This window comes from Lissotriton helveticus, chromosome 9 (assembly GCF_964261635.1).
Source record: "Lissotriton helveticus chromosome 9, aLisHel1.1, whole genome shotgun sequence".
Lineage (NCBI taxonomy): Eukaryota > Metazoa > Chordata > Amphibia > Caudata > Salamandridae > Lissotriton > Lissotriton helveticus.
The window spans coordinates 261,777,185-261,803,563 of NC_136070.1; the positions used below are offsets into that span (position 1 = coordinate 261,777,185).

General features: G+C 49.0%; 1 protein-coding gene across 6 annotated transcripts in view; it reads left to right on the forward strand.

The window, feature by feature from the left end:
- The window catches only part of TTLL5 (tubulin tyrosine ligase like 5), a 1,026,293-nt gene that overhangs the window by 536,533 nt on the left and 463,381 nt on the right, over positions 1-26,379 (forward strand). For all 6 annotated transcript variants that reach the window (XM_078659928.1, XM_078659931.1, XM_078659927.1 and 3 more), the window contains one exon: positions 13,964-14,110. In XM_078659928.1, coding sequence (XP_078516054.1) covers positions 13,964-14,110 — 147 coding nt within the window. The remainder of the gene's footprint in view (positions 1-13,963; positions 14,111-26,379) is intronic.

Here is a 26,379-nt window from a genome sequence, read left to right on the forward strand (position 1 = left end):
TGGCTCCGGACTGGGCTCGAAGATACTGGTATCCCGAGCTACTCAGCATGACAGTCGGTCCCTCGATCCGCCTGCCCCTTCAGGAGGACCTTCTGTCGCAGCAGCAGGGGACGGTCCTCCACCCGAACCTGTCCAGTCTCCACCTCCATGCTTGGAGATTGAGCGGCGGCAGTTGAGGCCATTTGACTTGCCTCCTGAAGTCTGTGATGTAATTCTGGCAGCCAGGCGTCCCTCCACAAAGTCGGTATACGCCTGCCGGTGGAACAGATTTGTGGCATGGTGCACAGCAAAGGCTGTGGATCCCCTTTCTGCCCCTCTGTCTGAGGTTCTCCTCTTCCTCCTTTCCCTTGCGCAGCAGGGCTCTGCTCTGGGCACTATCAAGGGCTATCTTTCTGCCCTTTCCGCCTTCTTGAGGCTACCTGATCAGCCATCTTTATTCAAGTCCCCTATTGTGTTACGATTCTTGAAGGGCATCACGCACATGTATCCCCCAACTCCGTTCGTGATGCCTCAGTGGGACTTGAACCTGGTTCTGACTTTCCTGATGTGCGCTCCCTTTGAGCCTCTTCATTCCTGTCCTCTCCGTCTTCTCACTTTAAAGACGGCCTTCCTGGTGGCTATCACCTCTGCCAGGAGAGTGAGTGAGCTCCAGGCTCTTTCTGTTAAACCTCCTTTCTTGTCTGTTCATCCTGATAAGGTGGTTCTTCGGACTAGACCTTCTTTCCTGCCCAAGGTAGTCTCTGCTTTTCACATTGGGCAGTCCATCACCTTGCCCTCCTTCTTCCCGCCTCCGCATCCTTCGAAGGATGAAGAGCGGCTCCATCGTCTGGACCCAAAACGTGCGCTTTCATTTTACATGGATCGCACACGCTAGTTCCGGGTGGATGACCAACTGTTTGTTGGCTACGTGGGTGAGAAGAAGGGAAGGGCGGTACAGAAGCGGACCATCTCTCGGTGGGTCGTCCTGTGCATCAAAGCATGCTACTCTTTGGCTCGGAAGGAGCCTCCTGTTGGGCTGAGGGCCCATTCCACTCGGGCCACGGCGGCTACTACTGCCCTGGGCCGGGGAGTCCCTTTGCAGGACATTTGCCAGGCGGCCACGTGGGCCTCGCTGCACACCTTTGCGAGGCACTACTGCCTGGACAGTCAAGTCCGGAGGGATGGCTTCTTTGGTCGTTCGGTCCTCCAGGACTTTCTGGTGTAGGTTGTATTGGTTCGCAGACCCACCACCGGGGTTGGTATTGCTGGGGTATGTATTCTAAGGTAAGGAATCTAATACTAACCTGTTTCTTTCAGATGAACAAGTTACTTACCTTCGGTAACGATATATCTGTAAGAAACAGTAGTTAGTATTAGATTCCTTACCGCCCCACCCATCCTCCCCGTTCTGCGAACTGATACCTAGGGTTAAGGACATCCCTTTCAGAGCCCTAGTTTCAAATGGCACCAGTGTTAGTTCTCACATGGCTCTGCGTGTTCTGGCGCGGAAAAGCTGTGTGCAAAGAACTGACGTCAGCGCGCGGAGGCGGCGTCTATATACTCCAGCGACGTCATCACGGCGCACGACGCCGCGGAGCCGCAGGGGACGCCTGCAGACGACGCCTACCGACGCGCAGGGGTACTGCTACGCAAAAGTTTCCGGATCCAGACTGACGCCTGGGGATATTCTAAGGTAAGGAATCTAATACTAACTACTGTTTCTTACAGATATATCGTTACCGAAGGTAAGTAACTTGTTCTACATGTAGTGTGGACAGTGGATATGCACACACAATAGAAGCTACCCTGGAAATAATGGTCACTTACATAATCTAACTGTATACCTACAAGCACTAAATTGGTTACGTGCTGGGCATCTCAGAAAATGTAAAGGACTGTCCTCACACACTTCATCAAAGGCAGTCCTCGCTCTCTAAAAACTTGGTTTGATAGAGACCGGGAATACACCTGGAGACAGGGAGGCACTTCGAATGTGCAAAAGTGATTTAAAAACCAATGTTTTACCCCAAATTACATTTAATCATAGGGTATTACTTGGTGTTAAAAACTAGAATGTGGTGATTAGAGGAACTATTACATCATTGTAGGAGAGTAGGGTCTGCAATCCTATGATCACCCAGATTTTTGCTTTTTGCTGCACTGGTTTACGACTTTCCCTGGCTGTGGGCCTGCTAATCAGACCCACAGCCTAGCTGTTCTCTCTATCCAAATTGTACCCAGGTACTGAATTGGCACTGGGCCCTCTCCAAGTCCCTGTACCCAGGGCTGAGGTGCACCCAGAAGTCTCCCAGGGGCTGAAGCACGTATTGTGCCACCCCTGGATTGACTACCTAAATCTGACACAACTGGCTGCACGACAGCTGGGGCAAGGTGGTGTAAACACCCTTTGCTTTAGATATAGTATACCTATATCTAACCCTAAAATGGACACACAGATCTCCTATCAGTCACTCCTATGGCAGGCCTTAACAATCCTGAAGGCAGAGTGCTTGGAATCGTGTGAGATGGTGCTCTGGCATGAGCTGAGCCTGTCTGCGGCTTTCGGGATCTATCCCTTAGCCGTTTCCATGATATCGCATACCATATACTCTTAAGTGCATTATAATCCTCGCGGTTATGTGCCAACTCTGGTATCGCTTTATCAAAACATGTCGAGTAAGGTGTCATACGAATTGGAATACTAACCCCTCGCCAATTCTGGCGACGGGGTTAGCATTCCACCCTTCTAGAGGGACACGACATGCCTGTAACCTATAACCCGGTTAAAAGTCAGACAGAGCCTTAGCATCCACAAAATGGATGCTGCCACCGAGACACAAGTCTGCCCTCCTGCTGCTGGGAGTCCTCCCAGAGCAGGAGATAAGGACAAAGGGTTTCCTGCCAGGGGCGGTGCCAGCACCGTCCCAGACAGGGTTTTGTGTATTGTAGGTAGGCAGGGCTTTAGAGGAAGGTGACTGCAAGTAGCACCCCGGTGCTCACTGTGCATAGGCCGGCTTGAACCAGTTCCAGGGTCACTCCAGACCCTGTGCTGGGGAAAAGCCCGCCAAGGAAGTGGGTGTAACCACCCCCCTCCTAGTCCCACCCATAGGGCAGGACTTAGTCGCGTGCCAGCCCCTTTTTACAGGATAAAGGTAGAGACTGGCCCCCTTCCAAATCAGATCATCTTTGAATCCTGAAACTACTTTCTGCGAAAGGAACTCAAGACTTCTTCCTAAGATTTCTCCCTTGTGACTAAGGAGTAGTCACCCTGCACCCGCAGGCACCATCTACAGAACACTGCGGTCTGCTGCACGTCCTTCCTCCGGAATCCGACTGCCCAGCTCGACGAGACCCGGCTTCCCTGGCACCTCTGACCTCTACCCACCTCTACAGCACAGCTGAGAACCGTGGGTGCGACGAGACCTCGAGGGACCGGCCATCGCCAAGACTGCACGACTTCTGCACAGCAAGCCCGCCGAGTATTCCACTGGTGAGTGCTTTGGGGTCCGAGAAGCCCCGACTCTGAGCAGCTCCAGCTCCGAAGTGCAGCCCCCCAGCATCTCCACGATCTGCGTGGGGCCCTTCTGCTTTCCGCTGCTCACCGCGTTGTTTGGCTACTAGCCCGTTGGCTTGTGGCCTCCCTGACGACGCCCGACGACATTTCTGCTGCTAGTCTGGTTGCTCCAGACTGGCCCTTGCTCCCTCCCAGAAGAGGAGCACCCCGGACCCTCCTGGTCCACTCAAGACGCCATTTTGAGTCCACCGCGTGGGCTTGAATTAGCCAAGGCTTGTTGCCCAATCCTGGGTAACTTCGACGCCAACGACTTCATCCTCCGTGGGACAGCTCGCACCTCCATCCTGGTCGCCGACAACGCCTCCTGGTCCGAGAGACTGCAGAGCCCAGCAGCGCCCACTCACCTGACTGCGGTGACTTCGCCCGGTGCCATCCTGGTGCCCACTTAATCACTGGCTAGTGATTCAAGAACTTGGTCCCCTCTGCTTTCAGGTTTCTTCTTCCTTGATCCAGGCTTGGATCCATCGAACTTTCCTTCACTGGTCGCCTGCCAGCAACTTCTTCCTTCCAGGCTCCCGGTCCGGCAACGAGATCCCCGACGTCTTTTCAGGCCTATGCAGCTGCAGCCCCTGGGCTAGGTAACTTCGGCACTCCGGTGTCCCAGCATAGCCTCACTATCCAAGGGTCAGGATCCACTGTCGTTTTCTTCCTACCAGGTCGGGTTCGCCCGTGAACACTAACTTTGCCTTTACTAGCCTCCATAGACTTTGTCCCGCATCCCGCGTGAGAGTGCACACTCTGCACCCGAGTCCCCTGGGCCTCCTAGTAGTAATCTAACGATTCCCTAGTCCAGTCCTAGCGATTCCAAAGCCTATTAGAACTGTTACTTACCTGCTAGTAATTCGCATTCCACTTTTAGTGTATATGGTTTTTCGTGCCCCTCGGGCATTTGTGTAACGTGCTAACTTAAAAGTATTTTCGTAAGAGTTTTGTTGTGTGCCTAGCACCCTGTCCTCATAAAGAGTACAGGGTTGTTGTGATTCTAATAAATACATTGTTTATTTTCATAACACTTGTGTGGTGTCCTTTCACTGGGTGTTCAAGGGGTAATGTGATGGTAAAACAGCTGGCTTAACACGCCCTCTAGAGTCTTAGCCTTAGACTGCTCGTATCCATGCTACTAGGATAGCTGGTCTATAAGGTTGACTTACAACCAATCATCAATAAGGGTTGTTTGGACTGATATATAGTGATCACTAGAATAGTGAGCACTGCACATCAGGCCAACTTCTCACATTGGTGAGCAGCGGTTGGGATTTGAGCTTGCTGTTGTTTTACCACACATGCCCTAAGAATATCTTGTGAAAGATCACATAAGTACTAAAGGTACATATAACTTAGCTTAGAATACTCTGAGTTCTACTGAACCAGCTGTTGTAGCTCCTAGGGCCTAGCACACCCTAAACTACAACTCTAGCAAGGGATCAGTAGGCAAACATATAGTGTAGGTAAGTGCACCACTTACACCTCACTAGAAAAGCATGTCGACTCAGGGGGACTCTGCTGAGACTCCCCTGGTCAGTGTTGACCCTCCACAGGTCACTTCAAGATATGCAGCTCTCAATTTTCAGGAGATGAGGCAACTCTGTGTCTCCAGGAAACTGAAACAGGGGTCTAACCCCACCCTACCCTTTCTGATAGGTCTCTTAGAGACATATGATGCCAGAAAGCTCTCTCAGTTACATGAGAGCATGCCAGCCTTAGAGGGAACCTCTGGGGATCCAGACCTCCCCAACACTGATTCAGCAGTTGAGGAGGAGGATGAGGAGGTACTCTCTGGGGATGAGGTAGACAAGGGTCTTGAGGTAGTCAGAAGGCTAACTAGGACCAACTTAGACTTACTTGGGCTAGGATCTGGGGGCCCCCCAGTACTAACCCGAAGTGGGCCTAACCTTGGAGTTAGGAGAGATAGATCTCTTTCTAGGGACTCCAATAGATCTCTGCACTCTAATGCCTCTTCTCAGGGGAGAAGGAATCCTCCACAGAGGAGATTTACTTCCCCTCAGAGAAAGGAGCATGAGGCTAGGATGAGACAAGCTGAACTGAGGATTGAAAGGGAAGAAATTGCCCTGGCCAAAGAGAAGCTTGCCCTGGCAAGAGAGCAGCAGATGAGTGGGCTAGCTCCCACTGGTGGCAGCAATCTCCCAAGAGATAGAGAGAAGGGTTTAGATACTAAACACCTGACTAAAATAGTGCCCCCCTTTAAGCAAGGGGATGACATCCAGAAATGGATGGCTGCTCTGGAGAGGGCCTGCACTGTGCAGAACATTCCCCAGAGTCAGTGGGCAGCTATACTGTGGCTCTCCTTTGATGGTAAAGGTAGAGATAAGCTCCTCACTACAAGAGTGGAGGATGCTAACAATTACCAGGTCCTGAAGAATACACTGGTTGATGGGTTTGGTTTAACCACTGAGCAGTACAGGTTGCTGTTCAGAGACACCCAGAAAACTCAGTCTCAGGACTGGTCTGATTTTGTGGATTGTGCCACTAAGGCTTTGGAGGGCTGGTTGCTGGGTAGCAAGGTTACAGATTACACAGGATTGTATAATCTAATGATGAGAGAACAAATTTTGAACAATTGTCAGAACCAGTTGCTGCACCAGCACCTTGTTGATTCAGATCTGACCTCTCCCCAAGAATTGGGAAAGAAGGCAGACAAATGGGTCAGGACAAGGATCAAGCAGAACCAGAACCAGAACCAGGGTGGTCAGAAGAAAGCAGACCAGAAGGGTAATGTTAAGAATGAGCAAAATGACCAGAAGTCTTCACCAGGTCCCCAACAAACCAAAGAGGGTGGGGGTCAGGCTTCCCAGAAGAAGAAGACTCAAGAAGGCCAGTCCAAAAGGTGGTGCCAGTACTGCAAAAGTAAATCTCACTGGTTTAGTGAGTGCACCAAAAGAGGAGGAGGACAAACTCCTGCCACTACAGCTCCTAAAGCAACTGCACCCCCTAGTACAGTCAGTAGTGGTAGTGTCACTCCCAAGGCATTAGTTGGGTTAACCTTGGGTACTGAGGGGTCTGACAACTTAGTTGGCACACTCACTCAGGCTGTCCTTGTCTGTACAGGGGATATGGATATGTCCCCTGAAATAAGTCCCAATACTTTGGGCAAATACAGGCAGACACCTTTGATTAATGGCAAAATGGCTCAGGCCTATAGGGACACTTGTGCCAGTGTCACCATGGTGACACCTAACTTTGTGGACCCTGGACAGATCATGCCAGGTACTGATTTCCTGGTGACCAATGCCAGCAATGTCACTACTAGTCATAGTGTGGCAATTGTAGCTTTCTCCTGGGGTGGAGTGAAGGGACAAAAGAAAGTTGTAGTCAGTTCAGACCTCCCAGTTGATTGTTTGTTGGGCAATGATTTGGAGTCATCACAATGGTCAGAAGTGGAGCAGAGGACTCACATGGAGATGTTAGGCTTGCCAGCACATGTGCTTGCTGTGACTAGGTCACAGGCCAGAAGATGCCCCACTGAACAGGTGCTGGATCCTGAAATTATGGACCAGACACCTCCCAAGAAGAAGAGCAGTAAGGGTAAGGCTTTGCCTTCCCCCTTGCCCCAGGTTGAGGATCAAGTCTCTGAGGAGGCTGATCTAGCAGAGCTGAGGGAAACTGAGCCTAAAGAGCTTGAACTTGATCAAGTTGAGTTTCTGGGCTCAGGGGGACCCTCCAGAGCAGACCTGGGGAAGGAACAGTTGAGCTGCCCTTCCCTTGAACCCCTCAGACAGCAGGCTGCTGCTGAGGCTGCAGGGAATGCCACAGGTGCCCACAGGGTATACTGGGAAGATGGACTCCTGTACTCTGAGTCAAGAGACCCCAAGCCTGGTGCAACCAGGAGGCTGGTCATCCCCTTGTCTCTGAGAGGTTTCCTTCTCACCTTGGCCCATGAGATTCCCCTTGCAGGTCATTTAGGTCAGACAAAGACTTGGGACAGGCTTGTCTCACACTTTCACTGGCCCCATATGAATGAGAATACCAAGGAGTTTTGTCGCTCATGTGTCACTTGCCAAGCCAGTGGCAAGTCAGGTGGCACAACAAAGGCCCCCCTCATACCACTACCTGTGGTGGGGGTTCCCTTTGAAAGAGTGGGGATTGACATTGTTGGTCCAATGGAACCCCAGACAGCATCAGGACACAAGTTTATACTGGTGGTGGTGGACCATGCCACCAGGTATCCTGAGGCTATTCCCCTTAGGACCACTACAGCCCCTGTAGTGGCAAGAGCCCTAGTTGGAGTGTTCTCCAGAGTGGGTTTCCCTAAGGAGGTCGTTTCTGACAGAGGTACAAACTTCATGTCAGGATATCTGACTGCCATGTGGAAGGAGTGTGGTGTGAACTACAAGTTCACCACACCCTATCACCCACAATGCAATGGGCTTGTTGAGAGATTCAACAGGACCCTGAAAGGGATGATTCATGGACTACCTGAACCTCTTAGGAGAAGATGGGATGTCCTGATCCCCTGCCTCCTGTTTGCTTACAGAGAGGTCCCACAGAAGGGGGTTGGTTACAGCCCTTTTGAGCTTCTGTATGGGCATCCTGTAAGAGGACCCCTGTGTTTGGTGAAGGAAGGATGGGAGAGACCTCTCAAAAAGCCTGCAACCAACATAGTGGACTATGTACTTGGTCTCCGCTCCAGGATGGCTGAGTATATGGAGAAGGCATCTAAAAACCTTGAGGCCAGCCAGGAACTTCAAAAAGCTTGGCATGACCAAAAGGCTGTACTGACTGTGTACCAGCCAGGACAGAAGGTGTGGGTGCTGGAGCCAGTGGCCCCAGCAGCTCTGAAAGACAAATGGTCTGGGCCCCACACCATCATTGAGCAAAAGGGAGAGGTTACCTACTTGGTGGACCTTGGAACTCCCAGGAGCCCTCTCAGAGTGCTCCATGTTAACAGGCTCAAAGCATATGTTGACAGGAAGGACATGAGCTTGCTCATGGCCACAGATGAGGGACAGGAGGAAGAGAGTGACCCTCTCCCAGACCTGCTCACTCAGAATCCTGATGATGGGTCAGTTGATGGTGTTGTCTTTTGTGGCAGCCTCACTGAACATCAGCAACAGGATTGCAGGCAAGTTCTGCAATCCTTTCGACATATGTTCTCTCTGACACCCAGCCAAACTGATTGGTGCACCCATGATGTTGACACTGGAGACAGTCTGCCTGTCAAGAGTAAAATCTACAGGCAGCCTGATCATGTTAGAGACTGCATCAAAACTGAAGTGCAGAAAATGTTGGAACTGGGAGTCATTGAGCCCTCAGATAGCCCTTGGGCTAGCCCAGTAGTTCTAGTGCCAAAGCCTCACACCCAGGGTGGTAAGAGAGAGATGAGGTTTTGCGTAGACTACAGAGGCCTCAATGCAGTCACTAAGACTGATGCCCACCCAATACCAAGAGCAGATGAGCTTATAGATAGATTGGCTTCTGCCAACTTCTTAAGCACATTTGATTTGACAGCTGGGTATTGGCAAATCAGGTTAGCTGAGGAAGCCAAACCTAAGACAGCATTTTCTACCCCTGGAGGGCATTATCAATTTGTGGTAATGCCCTTTGGACTGAAAAATGCACCTGCCACCTTCCAAAGGTTGGTGAATCAAGTCCTCACTGGGCTGGATGACTTCTGTGCAGCTTATCTTGACGATATTGCTGTCTTTAGCTCCACCTGGGAGGATCACCTGGTCCACCTGAGGAAAGTGTTAGAGGCCCTGCAAAAGGCAGGCCTCACTATCAAGGCCACAAAGTGCCAGATAGGGCAGTCACAGGTTGTATACCTGGGCCACCTTGTAGGTGGAGGCCAGGTTCAGCCACTGGAGAGTAAGATACAGGCCATCAAGGACTGGACTCCTCCAATCACCCAGACTCAGGTTCGAGCTTTCTTGGGCCTGACTGGGTACTATAGGAAGTTTGTCAGAAATTATGGGTCCATAGTGACCCCCCTTAATGACCTGACAAGCAAAAAGATGCCAAAGAAAGTTCAGTGGACAGCAAGCTGTCAGAAAGCATTCAATGACCTAAAGCAGGCCATGTGCACAGCACCTATCCTCAAGAGTCCAGATTACTCCAAGCCATTCATTGTCCAAACAGATGCTTCTGAGTTGGGTGTGGGAGCTGTTCTGTCTCAACTGAATTTTGATGGTAATGATCAGCCTATTGCTTTCATTAGTAGGAGGTTGACACCCAGAGAGAAAAATTGGTCAGCTATTGAGAGGGAGGCCTTTGCTGTGGTCTGGGCCCTGAAGAAGCTGAGGGCCTACTTGTTTGGCACTCACTTCACCATTCAGACAGACCATAAGCCCCTCTTGTGGCTAAATCAGATGAAGGGTGAAAACCCCAAACTGCTTAGGTGGTCCATTTCCCTACAGGGGATGGATTTTACAGTGGAGCACAGACCTGGGACTGATCACAGCAATGCTGATGGGCTCTCCAGGTATTTCCACTTAGAGCAAGAAGACTCACCTGGTCAAGGTTAGTTTATTGTCCCAAAGTTTGGGGGGGGTCATGTAGGAGAGTAGGGTCTGCAATCCTATGATCACCCAGATTTTTGCTTTTTGCTGCACTGGTTTACGACTTTCCCTGGCTGTGGGCCTGCTAATCAGACCCACAGCCTAGCTGTTCTCTCTATCCAAATTGTACCCAGGTACTGAATTGGCACTGGGCCCTCTCCAAGTCCCTGTACCCAGGGCTGAGGTGCACCCAGAAGTCTCCCAGGGGCTGAAGCACGTATTGTGCCACCCCTGGATTGACTACCTAAATCTGACACAACTGGCTGCACGACAGCTGGGGCAAGGTGGTGTAAACACCCTTTGCTTTAGATATAGTATACCTATATCTAACCCTAAAATGGACACACAGATCTCCTATCAGTCACTCCTATGGCAGGCCTTAACAATCCTGAAGGCAGAGTGCTTGGAATCGTGTGAGATGGTGCTCTGGCATGAGCTGAGCCTGTCTGCGGCTTTCGGGATCTATCCCTTAGCCGTTTCCATGATATCGCATACCATATACTCTTAAGTGCATTATAATCCTCGCGGTTATGTGCCAACTCTGGTATCGCTTTATCAAAACATGTCGAGTAAGGTGTCATACGAATTGGAATACTAACCCCTCGCCAATTCTGGCGACGGGGTTAGCATTCCACCCTTCTAGAGGGACACGACATGCCTGTAACCTATAACCCGGTTAAAAGTCAGACAGAGCCTTAGCATCCACAAAATGGATGCTGCCACCGAGACACAAGTCTGCCCTCCTGCTGCTGGGAGTCCTCCCAGAGCAGGAGATAAGGACAAAGGGTTTCCTGCCAGGGGCGGTGCCAGCACCGTCCCAGACAGGGTTTTGTGTATTGTAGGTAGGCAGGGCTTTAGAGGAAGGTGACTGCAAGTAGCACCCCGGTGCTCACTGTGCATAGGCCGGCTTGAACCAGTTCCAGGGTCACTCCAGACCCTGTGCTGGGGAAAAGCCCGCCAAGGAAGTGGGTGTAACCACCCCCCTCCTAGTCCCACCCATAGGGCAGGACTTAGTCGCGTGCCAGCCCCTTTTTACAGGATAAAGGTAGAGACTGGCCCCCTTCCAAATCAGATCATCTTTGAATCCTGAAACTACTTTCTGCGAAAGGAACTCAAGACTTCTTCCTAAGATTTCTCCCTTGTGACTAAGGAGTAGTCACCCTGCACCCGCAGGCACCATCTACAGAACACTGCGGTCTGCTGCACGTCCTTCCTCCGGAATCCGACTGCCCAGCTCGACGAGACCCGGCTTCCCTGGCACCTCTGACCTCTACCCACCTCTACAGCACAGCTGAGAACCGTGGGTGCGACGAGACCTCGAGGGACCGGCCATCGCCAAGACTGCACGACTTCTGCACAGCAAGCCCGCCGAGTATTCCACTGGTGAGTGCTTTGGGGTCCGAGAAGCCCCGACTCTGAGCAGCTCCAGCTCCGAAGTGCAGCCCCCCAGCATCTCCACGATCTGCGTGGGGCCCTTCTGCTTTCCGCTGCTCACCGCGTTGTTTGGCTACTAGCCCGTTGGCTTGTGGCCTCCCTGACGACGCCCGACGACATTTCTGCTGCTAGTCTGGTTGCTCCAGACTGGCCCTTGCTCCCTCCCAGAAGAGGAGCACCCCGGACCCTCCTGGTCCACTCAAGACGCCATTTTGAGTCCACCGCGTGGGCTTGAATTAGCCAAGGCTTGTTGCCCAATCCTGGGTAACTTCGACGCCAACGACTTCATCCTCCGTGGGACAGCTCGCACCTCCATCCTGGTCGCCGACAACGCCTCCTGGTCCGAGAGACTGCAGAGCCCAGCAGCGCCCACTCACCTGACTGCGGTGACTTCGCCCGGTGCCATCCTGGTGCCCACTTAATCACTGGCTAGTGATTCAAGAACTTGGTCCCCTCTGCTTTCAGGTTTCTTCTTCCTTGATCCAGGCTTGGATCCATCGAACTTTCCTTCACTGGTCGCCTGCCAGCAACTTCTTCCTTCCAGGCTCCCGGTCCGGCAACGAGATCCCCGACGTCTTTTCAGGCCTATGCAGCTGCAGCCCCTGGGCTAGGTAACTTCGGCACTCCGGTGTCCCAGCATAGCCTCACTATCCAAGGGTCAGGATCCACTGTCGTTTTCTTCCTACCAGGTCGGGTTCGCCCGTGAACACTAACTTTGCCTTTACTAGCCTCCATAGACTTTGTCCCGCATCCCGCGTGAGAGTGCACACTCTGCACCCGAGTCCCCTGGGCCTCCTAGTAGTAATCTAACGATTCCCTAGTCCAGTCCTAGCGATTCCAAAGCCTATTAGAACTGTTACTTACCTGCTAGTAATTCGCATTCCACTTTTAGTGTATATGGTTTTTCGTGCCCCTCGGGCATTTGTGTAACGTGCTAACTTAAAAGTATTTTCGTAAGAGTTTTGTTGTGTGCCTAGCACCCTGTCCTCATAAAGAGTACAGGGTTGTTGTGATTCTAATAAATACATTGTTTATTTTCATAACACTTGTGTGGTGTCCTTTCACTGGGTGTTCAAGGGGTAATGTGATGGTAAAACAGCTGGCTTAACACGCCCTCTAGAGTCTTAGCCTTAGACTGCTCGTATCCATGCTACTAGGATAGCTGGTCTATAAGGTTGACTTACAACCAATCATCAATAAGGGTTGTTTGGACTGATATATAGTGATCACTAGAATAGTGAGCACTGCACATCAGGCCAACTTCTCACAATCATCACCACTCTTGTCGTCAACATGTTTCTGCTTTTGGCTCAAGTGAGTCTGCAGCATTCATCAGGACGGGATTCGAGCTCCTATTTTACCAGATTGGTTCTAGATATTGCCACTATGTTAGGGTGACCTGTGTCATCCTCTAACTAAAACTATAGACGACAAAGAGGAGAGAACATCTTTAGGTGCACGGTGAGGGACGCACCTTGAGGCAAGTGTGACTACAGGGGTCCCTTTACCCTCCTCCCATGGGGCAATTAGGACCCTATATTGGGGTATATAAGAACACCAGTACACGAGAAGAGGAGTACTCAGTGAAAGAACACACATATGGATGTTGGGAAGCCTGGTGCAGTAAGTGAATGTCCACACCCTTGGAATGCTGGAAGAAGTGCAGTCAGTAAAGAAGACAGCCATGAAATGTGGGAAAGGGTAGGACATCAATTGAGTGAAGGAATGCCACCATGAATTATTGGCTGTTTAGGAACACTAAATTGATTAGCTCTCATACATGCCATGTATTAAGAGAAGCACTCTGTGAAGTAGCACAGCCATGGTTATTGGACAGGGCAAGTGTTGACAGTGAAAGACAGGGTTCTTAAAATGTGGCACAGGAGACCTCTCAGAATGGAGCAGAGTCAGTAAATATGAAAGAAAGTGTTCACAGGGAAAGGAGATTTTAAACGAAGAAGATTCGAGGACGTGACAGTGACTTAAGGAACATAGCCATAAGGAACATAGCCATTTAATATGAGAAGATGGAAGGTGGGAAGGGTAACATGTTTAGCGAAGGAACACAGCCAGTGCATACACTATGAACTAAATTGAGAGAGAGAACTAATAATCCATGGTCGAAGAAAGACCTCAAGCCATGCTTTTCAAAAATGCCTTTACTCTATACATTTCACAGACTGTGTGGCAACTTACCAAAATGGCAAAATATCACAAATTCTCAATAGTAAACCAACATGTTCAAAAGCCTGGTCTAGAGCCCTGGACTGGATGTAAAGCAATATCAAGCTCTTAACAGCAGCCCCAATAAATAAATACTTAAAAATGTTTCTAAGCCCAAAAGGCACATTAGCATTGAAATTGTCACTTTGCTGCAATGAGAATGTTATTTGCTAGTTAGTATGCATGTATGTCTGGGCTCTATCACCATTTCCTAGTGACAGTGCCTCTGTGTTTCTTGCAGGAGCTGGTTGTGCGCTTTCTGAAAAGAGCTGCTGCTAATCTCCAGCAGTCCTTGAGAATGGTGCTACCAAGTCGGCGTCTCCCACTTATGGACCGACGGCGAATTCTAGCCTATCAACTTGGCGAGTTTCTTCACTGCTATAACCAGGTGAGTCTGGTGCAATGGATCCTTGTGCATATGATGGACCAGGACGTTCATTAGCCTGTGAACTCCAAATTATATCATTTTTGGGGATCAGCACTTATTTGCTCCACGAGACATTTACTGGGAGCAAGGGATGGAAAAATAAAGAGGAAAGACGGAGTTTTAGACCTAGTATCATTGGCGTGAGTCTCCCTTCCATTTTGACGGATTGCCTCCTCTGTTTTGATATTTTTTTGCTGGGTTTATGCTTTGGGGACAGTGCAACTTCTAATCAGTGCCACAGTGCAAGTGCTCCCTATGTTAAATATATGTACTAATTGGTTATTCCATGAATGGGTTTTGATTTATCTGTCAGCCCCTAGTACAGTGCACCATGTGTGCCCAGGGCTTGTAAATCAAATGCTGCTTGTGGGCTTGCAGCACTGGTTGTGCCACCCACAGAAGCAGCTTGTAAAGTGTGTCTCAGACCTGCCATTGCAAGGCCTGTGTGCAGTCTAGCACTGCCATGTCGACTTGGCCAAGTGCACCCACTTGCCAGTCCCTAAACCTTCCCTTTGCTTCATATTAGACACACTTATGGTAGCCCAATGGCAGGGTGCATTGTAAGTATAAGGAAGGACATGCTCTGAAATGTGTAGCATGTTGTAATAGTGAATTACAGCCATTTTTGTTTTTCACTATTGAAGGCTACCTGTTCTCATAGGCCAGAATGGGCAGTTAGATTATTACATTCTTAGAATCCTAACTGACTCAGGGAAAATGGCAGAAATTCGAATTTAGTATGCCTGAACTCAGAATAATAAAATACATCTTTTAGTAAAGTTGGTTTTAATATTCTTTGTTTGAAAATACCACCACTAACTATCCAGGCCTGCCTCTGCTGGGTTGTGTATTCCTTGTCTGGGTTTGTGAATGACAGGGCTGGGGGATTCCAGGAGACAGACTAGGGCAGCCCAGTGGTGAATAGAGAGATCTGCATTTAGATGGGAGGGAGGAGTTGCACCTGGGACCTGAATAGGGCTGGGCCTTCCCTCTACAATGCTGAATCCACCTCCTGTGGCTTGTCTGATGTCTCTGCCCTGCACTGTAAAAGGAGAGGAGGAATCATGTCAACAGAGTGCTCCAGAGCTGTATCTTCCCTCCCCTGTGCTGGCTCCACCTCATGTGGGGTGGCTGATATCTCTGCCCTGCACAGTGAAAGGAAGAAGAGTCATGTAAACAAAGTGCTCAGGAACTGGTTTGGACTAGACAGAGGCCTCTCTGCCTTCAGAGAAAAAGGATTTTGGGGTATAAATATTGGGACCCTGATCCCAAGAAATTAGATCACTTCTGGACAAGAAACCTTTCTGCCAAGGAGAAGAACCAAGGAAGCTGCAGGAGTTGTACTGCCCCTCTGCCAGTGTGCTGTTTGCTGGGTTGGCCTGCAGTGGCTGCTTCATTGCCAAGGGAAAGGAGAAGGAACTTCGTAAGGACTTTCATCTACAGAATATTCTCCAAGGGCTTGAACTGTGCTTGCCTCCTGCTGAAGTCTCAGTGACAAAAGACTTCACTTCCCCACTGAATTTCCTTTCTGGGAGTTCTGATTCCAGACAATTGCGTGCCGCTGGGAGCTGGAAGCGCGACACATCGAGAAGAAGCGTGTCGCCGCAGCAGCTGAAATCGTCGCATCGCCAGAGAAGCGAGCCTTCGCCGCATCTCCCTGGAAGCGTGTGTTCATTGAAGCTGCCTGCTGTCGCAGCACCGGAGAAGCGTGACGCCATTGTGAGAGTCGCCATCGCATCACCGGAGAAGCGTGTCGCAGGGCCTGTCGCGGCTCCAAAGTACAGAGTCGTCGCCAGGCTGCCAGGGCGTCATCGCAACGTCATCGCATCGCCGCATCAAGGGCGCCATTGCCTCGCATCGCAACCGGATCATCGCATCGCATCAAGGCGCCATCTTGCGCACCGCTACGGGCCCGCAGGCCGAGAATCTACGTATCACCTCCGCACCAGTAAGAAGCACAACACATCCCCACTCTGCTCAAGCATTGGGGCACGACACATCATCTCCCCCGGATCACGGAACCAACGCATCTCCCCTTTTGCAAGCCTCTTGTTTACTTTGCGTTACGCATCCAGGTACTTTGTTGAGAACTTTGCCGCATTTGCCAACAACTTGAACTAAACAACTTTAATCATCTTTTAAGTAATCTTAATTGTAGGATTGTGGATTTTTGTCGTATGTGGTCCTGTGTTTAAGTCTATATAAAGAATACTTATTTTTACAAAACCTGTGTTGTGTCCATCTGTGGTGTTTTCACTGTATTACTGTGTATATTCACCAATGCTTAACACACTGCCTCTGAGATAAGCCTGTCTGCTCGTGCCAAACTACCAAGGGGCTGAGCAGGGGTTATTAAGGAGTGTACTCCCCTTATTCTGACTTAGAAGTAAGGGTCCCTATTTGGACAAAGGTGAATACCATTGCCAACTAGAGACCCCCAGATTTAACACAGAAGACGAGAAGGATAGAAAAACCATCATAAATGGAGAAAGCAGGAACCTGCAAGAGAGAACTAAATGGGCAGGGAGTATTTGGTAGTGGATAGAGGAGACAAGTGGATTCAAGTCTACACTGCCTTGTTATTGGGCGCACCAACTTTTAATTCCAGCAGCTGGGGGATCCTGAGCAGAGCGTTGAGCTGCAGTACTTATTCCTTCACAAATTAATTACTGCTCATGACGCCTTATCATGGCCATTTTGTCTATTAGTGTACCATCAAAACATTAGATTTAGGAAAAACTCGCTATCTATTCATGAGTAGACTTCCCAACTACATTGTTATGCAGATCATTTATGAGTTCTTACATTCTCATTTCTTTTCAGATTTCTTTAGGCTGCATGTTCTGCAGTGGTTCTTTCCTCATCTCTGAGCTTGATTCTTTGTCACTAGGTATTGTAATTGCATTCTGTAAACACTATGTATTGGCTGTTAACCTAAAAGCTCGTTTGATCAGAACTTGATAAAAAATTCTTCGTTGAGATCATAGCTTGACTGTTGTGCTGGTATCTCCACCATATTTTATGTCCGAATTCATCGCAAGCATCGAAAATACCTGAGATTTGAAGTGGCCCGTTGCTATTATCAATTCAGAGTCATCCCATTCAGCCTTAGATCTGTCTCAAAATTGTTCACAAACTGCTGAACATATCAGATAACAAGGCCATCAAACACTGTCGGGTGTGACAACTCAGGAGGTACAACCTACCGGACTGCAGCGTTTTCAATTTCACAGAGTCAGAGAGGCTTGGCGGGAACAGTTAGGGGAAGACTTTCAGGAACCCTCAGAGCTATTGGAACTTTCATATGTAACTAAATCGGAAGTGCCGGGAAAAATGGTCTCAACTCTGTATAAGAAGACCATTACTGAACGGGTGACTGGGTACAACAAGGCACGCTTGGCCTGGCAACGCGACTTAGATACAATGATTGCAGATGACATGTGGCGTTACTGCTGCTCCAACACGAGGTCCGTCTCCCTGAATGGTAGGCATAGGTTAGTGCACTTCAAGTATATTAACAGAGTTTATCACACCCCGGACAGGCTACACCGGTTTGGGCTTCGTGAATGTGCGACATGTGATCGATGCAGTTCGCTAGGCGCAGGGTTCATGCACTTGGCTTGGGAGTGTCCGGGGGTGCAACACTATTGGGGCGCGGTGTTTCAGGAACTAAGCAGGATCCTTGAGGTGGAGATAGCCCCGTCTCCGGCGCTTGCACTGCTAGGTTATTCCAAAGCACTACCTAAGGCGCAGCGTAGGATAGTGGATATGGGGATGCTGATGGCGAAAAGGAGGCTAGCTATGTGCTGGTTGAGGGGCCCCTTTCCCAAGACTGCGCAGTGGATTAGAGACTTGACTTATTGTTGCACGCAGTCGGAGACTTATAGTGAACTCCTGCCACCCAAAAGCAGACCCAAAAACTTTTGGGGATTATACCTTGACTACTTGAGGCGACAGGATATGGTGGCCGCTGGTGATGAGGCGGACAGGTCCGAGAGCTCCCTGCTGGGGGTGGATGGGGATGCGGCGGTTGGTTGAGATGGTATTTCAATTGGAATAATTACTGTTCTCGTGCGTTACACGTCTGGGCCGGCTGAACCTGCACTTGGTTTGCTGAGTACTATAAGACTTGTCAGAAGTTATGCTCCACAGGTATGCAAGATAGTAGATAATGGGTAGGCACCTCTAGTTTGTTAACGTTCTTATAATAAAAGTTGTGATTTCAACACTGGATGATAGATGATGCAAGTCACCACACTGTGAGAGCCTATGAGACCATTAGTTGAACGCCGCCCGGCCCTCGGGATGTGGGCAGGAAAGCTGTGTATGGCTACTAGGAATGTGGACTCTTTTCATGGCTATGCAAGACGCAATACATTTTCCTTTGCATGTACTGTGGATATCACTGCAATAAATAAAAAAATAAAAAAAAAAAACAAGACCATCAAATTGTTTCTGATTGATACGACTTGCTGGTCAAAGGGAGTACCTTCAAAACCACATCTGCCTCCATCAAATTCTGTCTACAGCTCTTTGATTAGTTGGGCCTTACACTAAACCATCGCTCCTTAACCTGTAGTCCAGGGGTCTGCAACGCCTACTCAGGGGGCCGTAACTGCTTAGAAAAACTATAGTAGCAGATTAATAATGTGTATTTTTATAAAGAAGCAAAATATAACATTTAAAATTATGTTGTAAATGTGAAGATATTCGAATTTAAAAGCTAAAAATTAAGTTGGAAGCCTAAGATTGACTCATGGTAGGAATGCAGATGCAACAAACAGTATGTAGTATGGACGATGGGTGGCCTCAGTTGAATTTAGAAAAGCCGCAACCTTCCCATTGAAATTTTGTTTTTTTTATGTTTGTGAATTAAATGAAATATTTCATCATGTGACTATTTGTGTATTTGTTTGACAAATTCTTCTTTCTGTATTTTTGTGCATTATTTTGAAGTTCAAGTCATTGAAATTGTTTAAGCTGCGGTGCCAGGCTTCCTTTAATGACCCAGTAGGGGTCCCCAGATTCTCATAATGATTTAGTGGAAGTCCTTGGATTCCAGTAATGATTAAGTGGATGTCCACAGAAGTTAAAAGATGAACCCTTTCGCTGCTTGGTCTTTTCCCCTAGAATGCTAAGCCCTTTTTTGGCTATTTGGGTTATTTCGCGTTTAGGTCTCCTCAACATTTTTTGCACATAAGGTATCCATGCTAAGTTTTCATCCTCTTTTCCAACATCCTAGGGATTCTAAAGGTACCCACGATTTGTGGACTACCCTGGAGGGGACTGAGAAAATATCCAAAATATAGCTTCATTTTTTCCCCCTAAAAATTGCATCAATAAAAGGTTTTCTGTGCTGAAGTCACCATCTTCCCACCTTTCAGCAACATGCAGAGCTGAATCCAAAAACTTTTTTTTAACCACAGTTTTGGCATTTTTCAAAGAAATAGCCCATTTTTCCTAATTATGCTTTCATCCTGCTTCCAGATTGTGGTGGAAACTGCTGTGAAACTCATGGGTGATCCCATAGAGCTATAGAGTTCCGAAAAGTAGACAAAATGTAGAATTCAGTAAGGGGTCATTTGTGTAGATCCCTCAAGGATTTCCCAAAGAAACTAAGTGTTGAAAGAAAAAATATTGAAAATGAGTAGGAAAAAATTTCCTTTTGTAGCAATGTTTTAATTTGTAACTTTTTGTCACAATGGCCGATTTGCAAAAGCAATTTACTATTATGTGCGCTAGACCCTTCTGGTTGCGGTGATAGATAGGGGTTGTAGGTTTTCCAAGAACCCGAGGTACCCTGAGCTGGAGCCACACCCCTCACCTTTTTCCAGATAAGAAGAGTGTGTGTCAGGCTCAACAAAGCTCAGCCTGACAGATACTCTTCTTGTTCAGGTCAGGCAGCTGGGAGCTAGACATGCACTAAATGTGCAGGCTCCTGGTTGCCTGAGCTGAACGTTGTCAGGATGAGGATTTCACAGCCCTGTGGGGGTGATATCCTCAGCCTGGCAAAAGTGCCTTGAGGCCCTCCCCCTCATGACAAGAGGGAGTGTCACTGATTGCTTCTGACCTGGGCTCTTCAGTTTTAAGCCCCGAAGTGCCCAGGGCTGAGTGTCAATCAGTGACATCTCATCACAGAGGGGGTGGGCCAGCAAGTCTCAGTGAACCCATCCTAATCTGTAAGAACTGAGGGACTGTTGCCACCCATCACTGGCTGACCTAAGGGAACCCAATGATAGAAGGCAGCAGTCCCAACCCTCCTTGGACCTCCGAGGCATTCCTCTTGAGGAGCTGCAAGGCAGGTAAGTTTTATGTTTTTTTAATGTTTTGCGCTTGGTGTATGTATAAATGTATGAATTTGTTGTGAGTGAGTGTTGTGAATGTGTGTGTGTGTGTGTGTGTGTGTGTGAGCACACCTTTGTGAATGCATTGGTTGGAGTGAATGAGTGTATATGTGTGCCTGTGTGAGCCCGCTTGCCTTCCTGCTAACATTTTCTGCTGTCCCTTACCCAGAGGCAATAAGTGAGCTGCACCGTACAAAGGGTTTTTATTGTGTACCAGGTAGAGAGCAATTCCCAATAAGTAAGCTGCACCTTACAAAGGGTTTTTATTGTTTACCGGGTATAGAGCAATTCATATGGTAAAATATAGAGTGAAAAATGGGTATCAAGGAAACCTATGTATTTCTGAAATGGGCATAAGATATGGAGTTTAGGAGCAGTGGTTATTTGCACATCTCTGAATTTGTGGGTGCCTATGCTAGCATGTGATTCAGAGGGCATTTCTCAAAATGTTTTCTTTCTTACACAATGAATTACATTTGTAAGGCACAAATGCAGAGAAATACATTTGGTATTAACACATGTTCTGGTACCACACTTGTGTGGGTATACCTGGTGCCCGTGATAAGAAAGGCCCAAAACGTAACATGGATATATCACAGTTTTCCCCTGAAAAGTGCCCCCTTTAGTGCACTGTGTGTGGCTGTGAATTTTGAGCCCTAGTTCAGCCGGCACCTAGGGCAACCTAACAAACCTGTCCATTTGTGACAACTAGACACCTAGGGAAATCCAGGGTGGGGTGACTTGTTTGGCTCTCACCAGGTTTTCTTACTCAGAAGCCCTTGCAGACCTCACATTTTGACAAAAAAGTACATTTTCCTCACATTTCTGTGATTGAATGTTCTGAAATCTGTAGCGAGTCACAAACTTCCTACCACTTCCCCACATCTCCAAATAAAATGGTACCTCAGATGGGTGGGTGGGCCTAGTGCCTGCGAAAGGAAAGGCCCCAAAACGCAATATGGAACCAATCCATTTTTTGACTGAAAACGGACCCCTTTTTAGGTCTCGGCTAGCCGCGCGAAGCGCGTCTCCGCCGAGCCCCTTTTGTCGGCATGTGTGCTTCCCAGGAGACAGTCCTGGCCGCGCGCATCGCCTTGGAGGCGATTTGAAAGTGACACGCGCACGCGAACGAGCGCTGCGGCCAGGCGCTGTCTCCTGGGAAGCACACACGCATGCGCATACACACACAAGCGGCCACATACATACAGAGAGATTCCCCCCCCACACACATACACACACGCGCATACAAGCTGCATTCCCTCCATCTCACTCGCTAACTCCTTCTCCTTCCGTTTTTATCACCCTTTGAACTGTGTACTCCAGCCTACATATCTGGCCGCTTACCCTCGATGCCCATGTTGCGACTTTCATACAGCCTCCACCACACACATACACACGCGCACGCACACAGACACACGAGTGCTGCCCCCCCACACCCCCCCCCCCCTCGCACACAGACACACACGTGGGCGCCCCGCCCGTAACGCCTCAGCTAGAGACGCCTTCACGGGCCGGACAGAGCCCCACCGGGAGGAGAGCCGCCAGATTGCCCCAGGATCCCCGCCTACGCCCGGACAACAGACAGCACCCCCGACGGCCCGCAGAGCCCCTCGGAGGCCCCGCTCCAGCGCCGCATCTCTTCAACGCTGCCACGAGCCGGACCTACCTCCGGGCCTCTGCTGAGCCCTGCCGGTCCACAGCTGTTCCCCGCATTGTCCGCGGCATCCCGGACCCAGGTACTGTTTAGTGTGTGCTCGAGGGCGCCGTCACGGACTCGAAGGTCCGCCCCTCATGAGATCTGTTTGCTGACTGTTAACCCCTTGCAGGGCACACACGGAGCTCAACACTTCGAGAACTGTTGTGGTTAACGTTCCTGCTAGAGAGAAAGAGATTGAAGTTTTGTCTAGTGTCAGTTTTGACCTGCCATAATGTAGCACTGTCTAGGGTTAATGTGCCTGCTGTGAAGAATGCGTACTCTGCGGATCAAAGATCTGTATTTTATGTAGATAGCTGAGTGGGTTACTGTTTTAGTCACAGAGATTTTCTTGCCCTAATATAGAACAGTGACTGTTGCGAACTGTCATCAAAGAGCTGCATGCAAACTGCATAGAATAGGTTAGGAGTGGACGTTATGTTTTTCCTCAGGCTTTCGTTATTTATTCCTAATATTGCTAAAAGGGTACGTTTGGGTAGATTATATACATTCTGATTAGTAAGGCCCGACTTTTAAAACGAATTAAATGTGTGAGAGAGGGGGCTATGGAGAGAGGAAGTTCCCCGTGGTAGTGCACAGGTGCTAAAGCCAGCCCTGGGCTGCTGCATGAACTGTAAGAGGGCGCCCTGACCCGGCCTGCCCCCTGGCACAGGGCACGGGTGGTTTGAGGTGTGCACACACTGCAGCCGCCCACACCGCACGAGGCACGCGTCTGCTGTGTGATCCAAATCCAGACCTAAGACAACACAGCAGTACATTCAGAGCAATCTTTATCCAAACAGAACCAGAAGTTTGTTTTTTATTTTTTTATTCTGAAACTTTTTCTTTTAAGGTGAAGTCCCTGTGCCAGGCCGGCAGCTCCTCTGGGTGGCGCCGGGTGACCAGGACCTGAAATGAGCCCTTCTTTTGGGCGCTCCCGCGGCAGCACCATCTTTCATCGTCTGCCAAGGCGAGGTCTGGCCCGCGGCGCAGGCCTGTCATTTCCTCCACGTCTGGGCGAGACTTCCGGTGGGGTTTCCCAGTGGTGCGGCCCTGCCCTGCGGCAAACCCGGCCAGGGCGGCGGGATAATGGGCACCGGCGCCCCCTCATCACGGGGCGGGGAGCGTGATCAAAAGAATCCATGCAGGCTTGCGCCCCCTGGTGGCTGCAGGACCTCATGCGACACCGCAGTATGCCCATCCGAAGCTTGGCACCTTGGCTGTGAGCTGGTTCACCCATCCCACAGGCTGGCACTGCCTGCTGGGCATGGAAGCTGACAGGACGTATGGTGAACGCATGCATTCCTATTTGGCCTCATGCGTACACCGCAGTGTGCCCATCCAAAGCTTGGCACCTTGGCTGTGTGCTGGTTCACCCATCCCAAAGGCTGGCACTGCCTGCTGGGCATGGAAGCTGACAGGACGTATGGTGAACGCATGCATTCCTCTTTGACTGTTCCCTGTGGCCCTACCTTCAGGCAAAGGAGTGCTAAGGTGAGCTAGCCCCCGCCCTGACACCGCGTCACCCACCAGGTGCACAGGAATGCGGAATCAATGGTCTCGTTAAAGTGAACACGTGACCAGCCCAACCACATCCCGGAAGCAGCTGGCAGCCTTCCATCTTAATTCGTGCACATTTCCAGGGCGGTGCCAAGTTTTTACCAAACTTTGCGAAGTATATGGGAACGTTGCAACTTCTTCTCGAGGTCAAGTTTTTTCACTTTGACACTTCCGCAAGCACCTCTTGACTTTGGTACCAATTTATGGCACTCACGTCATAATTAACGCCAACAAACGGTTCTGAATAAATCGTTCTCAGCGTACAATGGTGTTCTTTTTTTACGTACAGCTCGGTGCTTTAGTTACTCAGCCAATCGATAATCTTGCATTCTGGGATTTGTAGTCCTGATATTACAGCAAGTTAAACAATGTTATAAATCTCAGCAAGCAACCAAAAACCTGGACTGGATCTGGGACACTAGAGAGTTCTGTAGAATATGCTCAGCGGGAGGTAAAGATGCTGCTTGTCGATGAGAGGTACTAAGCCTTGTGGACTTGAACCTTTAGTAACACCAATACAGACTTAGCTAAAAATTTAATGCAACCCATTGTCATATACAATGCCAATAACTCAAACTGTAATGCTGCGAGACCTATTGCATTGCAAATGCTTGGTTTTTTTTTGCAACATGGTTAGCTTTGGATTTTGGGCCCTTGTTCAGCTGGCACCTAGGGAAACCTAGCAAACATGAACATGAAAACTAGACACCCAGGGAAATTCGGGGGGGGTTTGGCTCGCTCTAGGTTTTCCTACCCAGAAGCCCTTACACGCCTTAAACTTTGACTAAAACAGAACAATTTCCTCTCATTTCTGTGATGGAAAATTCTGGACTCTGTGGAGAGCCACTAATTTCCTACCACCTAGCATTTCCCTAATTCTTCTGATAAAAATACCACCTCACTTATATGGGTAAGCCCAAAACACAATGTGAAGACAGCAACATGTGTCCCCTGATGTGGCAATGGGGGTACCTGCGTTTTTGGCCCAAGGCTCAGTGGAAACCTACCAAAGTTAGGCATTTCTGAAATCTAGGGCGGTGTGCCTTGTATGGATCCCCTGAAGTTTTCTCACCCACAATGCCCTGCACACCTCAAACTTTACCTGAAAAGGTGAATTTTCCTCGAATTTCTGTGGCATAAAATTCCAGAATCACCAGAAATACACACAATTCGTGCTACCCAGTGTTCCCCCACCTGTTCCGATATAAATGCTACCTGACTTGTGTGGCTGAGCCACACAAGTGGGGTCGCATTTTTATCGGGACAAGCGGGGGAATTCTGGGTGGTAGGAATTTTGTGTATCCATGGTTTCCAGAAGTTTATGTCTCAGAAATGCATTGAAAATGTGCGATTTGACTCCAAGTTTGAGATGTGCAGGACATTGTTGGTAAAAAAATGTCAGGGGATCCAAACGACAAAAATACACAAACTGCCCACCTCCCACTTTTTGTCAATAATTATTTCCAAGACAAAACCAAAAAAGAAATCATTTTAGTTTGTCTGGGTACCTTTATTTATACCCCTACAATTTTTCAAATTTTTTTGTGAACTCTTTTTCTCAAATTTTATGAATGGAAAAGACACATATATACATTCAATACTATTTACAGCACATATACATAATACAATACATGACACTTGAAGGGAGAAACAATATACACAACTCTTACTGAAAGAAACAATATGACATAAACAACCTACATACACAACAAATACTACATCTCAATGTGTTTGTAATTAAGAAAGATTAATAAATGACAATCATTATTCAAAGGAATAGCCTTTAGACAAAGTGAAAAGAAGGAGATTATTTCACCAAAAGGTGACCGAATTTTTATGTCCAGCCAACGCTGGTTAACTCAATCAATGGGAATTTTTCACTCCTTAGATTTTGCGGCAACATCTAAGGAGTGAGCCCCCTGCCCTTGACAGTAATTTAAAATAAAATCTTCCTGGCTTCCAGTGGGCTTTCTGCCAGCCCCCTTGAGGGGCCACATTGGAGGGAATTACTTCATATCTGCATCCAGGGTGGCATAAAGAATGTTGCCTTATTTGTCAGGTGGAGCTTTGCCCCGATGTCTAGGTCAGCCGCCCCACCCCCTTGCATTACATCAATCAATCAATCAATCAATCAGTACATTTGTAAAGCACACCACTCCCCTGTGAGGGTCTCAAGGTGCTGGGGAGGGGCGAGGCGGGCTGCTACTGCTCGAATAGCCAGGTCTTGAGAAGCCTCCTGAAGGTTAGTAGGTCCTGGGTCTGCCGTAGGAGGATGGGGAGGGTGTTCCAGGTCTTGACGGCGAGGTGGGAGAACGATCTGCCGCCGGTGGTCGCTCTTCAGATGCGCGGGACGGTGGGGAGGGCGATGGAGCGGAGCTGACGGTTCGGGGTGTAGAAGGTGAGTCGTCTGTTGAGATATACTATTCCAGTGTTGTGGAGTGCCTTGTGTGCGTGGGTGAGGAGCTTGAAGGTGATCCTCTTGGTGATCCTCTTGTTGGGAAGCCAGTGCACGTCTCTCAGGTGTGGTGTGATGTGGCTGTGGCGCGGGATGTCGAGGATCAGGCAAGCAGAGACGTTCTGTATGCTTTGTAGTCGTTTCAGGAGTTTCGCCGAGGCTCCTGCGTAGAGGGCGT